Raw genomic sequence first — 5,289 nt, 5'->3', positions numbered from 1 at the left:
AGAGGAAGAGGATGTGGAAGGATCGAGAAGCCAAGGAGGAGACTGATGTTGGGGATGGACTAAGTGGGAGGGGCCAAAGTAAGGACTGAGGCATTGGTTTGAGGAGCCAGGCAGGTAGGGAAAAGGCTACTTCCCAGGGAATGCTGGAGGGACAAATCTTGAGTGGGCTTATACAGGCCACGTGACCTCCCTGAGCCTCAGTTTCCCCTCTGCATAATTTGGTAGTGGTACCAACCCATGGGGACCTTCCCAGGTTTGGACAGACTTAATTCTGTTCGACTGTTGTCTTACAGCACTAACAAGCAACACAACCTCAGAGGAAGATAGGGAGTTTCTCTAATGCCCGATCTCTTTTCCTGGCTGTCATTTCTGTGCAGTGTTCTGGAAGCCCTCGAGAGGCGCTGCTCCTAGGGAACTCTGTTCATAGGGGAGCCTGGGTTGACATACTCTTCTTCACCTTCAAGCCCTTTCTCTTGTGCATCCCCATCCAGGGCAGGCTGCTGTCACGGACCCGAGACTGGGTGTGGATGCGGCCCAACTCGGAGGTGTGTGGGATTGGTGGGATCAGTGGTATCAACATGGCCAGAGGCATCAGCTCCTCTAGGGCCATGGGGGACCCAGAGGGTAGCTCATCGGGGTCTAAGTTGGTGTCACTCCAGCCCTCGGAACTCTCACTGTGGCCCTCTGGACTCGTGGCTTCATCTTCAGAGAGGGTGACCATCTCTGCTATGTCATCCCCGGGGTTGCTGTCTAAGTCCCCTGACTCTCTGTCAATGGCCTCCTCAAACCTGTTGGTCACACGGGAATCCTTCACACCCTCCAGCTTCATCCTGCAGGCTACAGCAGAGACAATGCAGGGCTGTACCACAGGCTCAGCAGGTATCTTAGCTCTGCCCTGGCCGGTCCAGAAAAGGGTGAGCTCTTGGCGGCAGGTGGCCACCACGAGGCTGGTAAGCAGGGTGCTGGACACTAAGTAGAGTAGGGCGGGCTGGCCCATCTGCATGAGGACCATGGCGACGAAGGTGACTAGCAGGCCCATGGCATAGGCCACTGTACAGGCCCTGTAGTAGACCTGGCGAGATTGGATTTGCACGTCGAAGCGGTGACAGTAGGCCACTAGGAAGCCAGGGACAACAATGTCACCAAAGCCAAGGATGGAGAAGGGCTGGTCGCACAATGTCAAGGCGGAGAAGCTCATCCGGGGCACTTTGAGCACCATAGGTAACCTCTCGTGGCTTGAAGAGTCTACCGGGCCCGATGCCACCTCTACCATAATGCTTTCCCCGGTCTTAGTGAACAGGGGTGTGATAAAGACGAAGAAGACATCGAAGGCCAGCAGGGCCAGCAGGAACGAAGTGCAGTTCTTGAGCGTGGGCAGCCGCACCCGCCTCAGGACAAAGAGGCAGTAGGCCACACCCAGAGTGTCCTGCAGGAGCCATGCCCAACGGTCCTCATTGCGGTAGATGACCCAGAGGACAGTCACCATGGCACACAGGCCCGCCAGCAGCAGTAATGACAACTTTACAGAAGCCCGGTGTCCAGGCAGGACCCACTGGTGTTGCCATAGGGGCAGGTAGCGCACTATGGGTGCCAGGCAGCTGTAGAGGCCGGTACTGGCACCCAAGCCGAAGATCCCAATCATGATGTAGACGAAGCAGTCGTAGAAGAAGTAGAGCAGAACCATGATAGAGCAGGACATGGTGACCACAGCGCCCGTCATGGCTGGTGTGAAATCCACAGCTGCGTCTTCATAGTCTTCCTCTTTCCAGGCCCTTGGGGACCTCTCAGCTGACACCGTTTGTGATTGATTGTGACCACCAAACCCCCCTCCTCTTCGGGCCTGGTGTCTCTGCAGCCTGTCTGCCTCCATCAAACCAGCCCAGTAGCCACCTGCGGCAACCGTGCCCACAGCCAGGATAAAGATAATCACCATGTTATAGTCAATGATAGGCTCTAGGGGAGCGTACATGGCTATGTGGACATTGGTGTCACCGTAAGTGTGGCTGAGGATGTCCAACATGTCAGTGTAGCGGAGCACAGCCACTGGAATAGTGAGAGCAGGCCGGGGCTTGCTGGGGTCCTGGGGCTTTGAGGTGGTGTCTGAACACTGCTGATTGCTGGCCCGGCTCACAATGAGCAACCCATGGGCACCGTGGTCTTGAGCCAACCAGCCCTTGGCATAGAAGCTACAGTTGCCACGCACAACCATGGTCGTAGTCTGGTGCAGGGGTCGCTGACTAAGGGAACTGTCTTGGGCCTGGTGGAAAGAGTCTTCATCCGGACACCATGGTGTCTTGGTGCCATCATGCAGGGGCAGAAGTGGGGCATGGCTCAGGTCCCGGGGGAGGGTGACATAGTCAGAGCTATACAGGACACAATAATCCTTGTTCCAGTTCTTTGACACGACTCGGACCACGCCATATTCTCCCCGGGCCTCGGGGCTGAGGAGGAGGAGGAGGAGTGAGCCTATGGGGAGGAGGGAACCCAGGCATGCCATCCTCCTCAGCCACCTACTGTGTCCTCCCAAGGAGAAAGCTGCCTACAGCTCTATTACCTTCCCGGGGGGAGGGTGTGGCTCTTTGTCACAGAGCAGCTTGGCCACTTGTCCTGGAAACCAGAGCCACACCTACCTTGTCATAAAGTGAGGAAAATCACTCTGTGGGACACAGGCCCCTCTTAGATCATACTCTCAACCCTGGCTCCCGTAGAGAGCTCATCTGAGATCTTATCCCCTGCCCAGGCTTCAGTAGGTCTAGCCCTGGTAAGATGAAGTGTGTGGGGCTGGAGTTCCCAGGCAAGACTCTGGAACAGCTTTTCATCTTGCTTCCTGGAAAGCTTAGGCAGTGGTGTTCACCTCTTGGACTGGCCTCTCTCTCTCTCTCTCTCTCTCTCTCTCTCTCTCTCTGTCTCTCTGTCTCTCTGTCTCTCTGTCTCCCTCTCTCTCTCTGTCTCTGTCTCTCTAAGATTTTTTATTTCATGTATTTAAGTACACTATCACTGTCTTCACACACATCAGAAGAGGGCATCAGATCCCATTACAGATGGTTGTGAGCCACCATGTGGTTGCTGGGAACTGAACTCAGTGCTCTTAACCACTGAGACATCTCTCCAGCCCCGGTTTTTGTTTTTGTTTTAGTTTTAGTTTTTTGTTTTTTGTTTCTTTGTTTGTTTCTTCTTTCTTTTCTTTGTTTTGTGTGTGTGTGTGTGTGTGTGTGTGTGTGTGTGTCCCCTTTTTTGTCAGCTTGACAAAGCTAGAGTTATCTGGGAAAAGGAACCTGTTTTGAGAAAATACCTCTGACAGATTGCCTATAGGTAAAACTGTGGGTTATTTTCTATTTTCTTCCTTCCTTCTTCCTTTTCTTTTTCTTTCTTTCTTTCTTTCTTTCTTTCTTTCTTTCTTTCTTCCTTCTTTCCTTCTTTCTCTCTCTTTCTTTCTTTCTTTCTTTCTTTCTTTCTTCCTTTCTTTCTTTCTTTCTTTCTTTCTTTCCTTCTTTCTTCTATTCTTTTTTTCGGAGCTGGGGACCGAACCCAGGGCCTTGCGCTTGCTAGGCAAGCGCTCTACCACTGAGCCAAATCCCCAACCCCCTCTTTCTTTCTTTCTTTCCTTCTTTCTTTTTTGTGACAGAAAGATGTCCTAGGACTCAGAAGTCCAGAAAACATACAACCCTGAAGAGAGAAGACATCCCAATGGAAGGGTCATCCTGAGACACTAGGGCCCAGGAACCACAGAGCTCTGAGAGGAAGCCTCCTGGGTGGTTGCAGCTCCCAGGGGAGAGAGTCCCCAGCTGAGCTCGGGAGCTCAGGAGCTCAGCCCTGACCCATCGCTTCCCTTCTTCCCTTCATTGCTTCTTGGCTTCTTCTGAAGAGAGAGCTACCAGGCAGCAAATCCCATAAAAGATTTATCAGGAAGGTCTGGGGTGTAGAGGGACAAATCCAGGAGTGGCTGCCTCTGCTCCTGAAAGGAAGTGGACAGCAGGGAACTGAGCAGACACAGCCTTTATAGAGGGTTTCTTAGGGGTGGAACTTTCCAGGGCAGAGATATCCAGGCTGAGGATTAGCAGGATTTCACATTCTTAGCTTGGAAGAGGTCAGGGATTGGTGGGTTTTCCTGTTCAGATTTTTTTTTTCACCTAAAATATCGTAATCTGGGGAGGGTCCTGTTGTGGGGCTGGAGATGACCTTTGTGACAGTTACAGAGGCTTGAAACACTATTATGACAGTTAGTGGGGTCTGGAGGTTGGGCCTGGCTGCTGGAGCTCCTCAGGAGCCTGGACACTTTCCAGCCCTGGGGGTTTACAAAGTTGACTAAGTATAAAACTTTTACAAAGGGAGTTCCCTGATGCTTGAGTGGCATAAGCAGCCATCCCAGGGTCTCATTATGTAGTCCTGGCTGTCCTGGAGCTCACTCTGTAGACCAGGCTGGCCTTGAACTCTTGATCTGCCTGCCTCTCCTTCCTGAGTGCTGGGATTTTCTTGACTAATGACTCATGCAGGAGGGCCCAGTCCATTGTGGGTTGTGCTACCTCTGGGAAGGTAGTCATGGGCTCTATAAAAAAGCAGGCTGAGCATGCTATACGGAGCAAGCCAGTAAGCAGCACCCCTCCATGGCCACTCCTTCAGCCCCATTGTTGAGTTTCTGCTTTTGGTTTGACTGTAATCTGTAAGTCTTTCCTCCCTGAGTTGTTTTCGGTCACAGTGTTTTATCATAGGAATAGAAACCAGACCAGGGCAGTGTGTATATCCTATATGTACAAATGCGTGTAGGTGAATATGCCTCTGCATGTTCAGAGGGGCCAGTGGAGACCACTGGGTGCAATACCCTTCTGTCCTTCTACCACCCCCTGCTTTATTCCTCTGAGGCAGGGGCTTGAATCTAGGCTGGAAGCTAGCAAACCCCAGTATTCCTGTCTTTCCCTCCCACGGAGCTGAGATGAAGGTATGTTTGGCCACACCCCAGTTTTAAAGATCTGAGTTCTGGGAACTTAAACTTGGGTCCTTAAGGTTCCCCAGCAAATACTCTCCACCCCTGAGTTCTCGCTCCAGCCCCTAGCCTTGTGTCATTAGCTGCAGGCTCCCGAGTGCTGAGCTCCATGAGGAACACATACTAAGGTCCAGGGTGTCTATCTGGATTTCTTGCAATGGCCACCTAGCTGGAGGCTGCACACTGTCCTTCGACATCAATCCTGCTATCCAGAGATTGTTTTGGAGCTTCTTGCCCACTCTGTCCCTTCCTTACAACTTAGGACAAGGACAGGACCATGATGGGGACGGTGCCTGAAGGAATGGGGA

General features: G+C 52.2%; 1 protein-coding gene across 1 annotated transcript; it reads right to left on the bottom strand.

The window, feature by feature from the left end:
* Nucleotides 1–319: 319 nt before the first annotated feature.
* Nucleotides 320–2,525, bottom strand: Sppl2c (signal peptide peptidase like 2C). Its single transcript, NM_001105847.2, has one exon. The coding sequence runs from the start codon at nucleotides 2,495–2,497 to the stop codon at nucleotides 422–424; it is 2,076 nt and encodes a 691-aa protein (NP_001099317.1). The 5' UTR covers nucleotides 2,498–2,525; the 3' UTR covers nucleotides 320–421.
* Between the last annotated feature and the right edge of the window lie 2,764 nt (nucleotides 2,526–5,289).

Source organism: Rattus norvegicus, chromosome 10 (assembly GCF_036323735.1).
Source record: "Rattus norvegicus strain BN/NHsdMcwi chromosome 10, GRCr8, whole genome shotgun sequence".
Taxonomy (NCBI): domain Eukaryota; kingdom Metazoa; phylum Chordata; class Mammalia; order Rodentia; family Muridae; genus Rattus; species Rattus norvegicus.
The sequence above is the reverse complement of the archived record's forward strand: the minus strand, read 5'-3'. Positions and strand labels throughout refer to the sequence as shown.

Bases quoted from the DNA above. Each gene is read 5' to 3' on its own strand.
- Sppl2c (NM_001105847.2), bottom strand. From the start codon at position 2,497: ATGGCATGCCTGGGTTCCCTCCTCCCCATAGGCTCACTCCTCCTCCTC.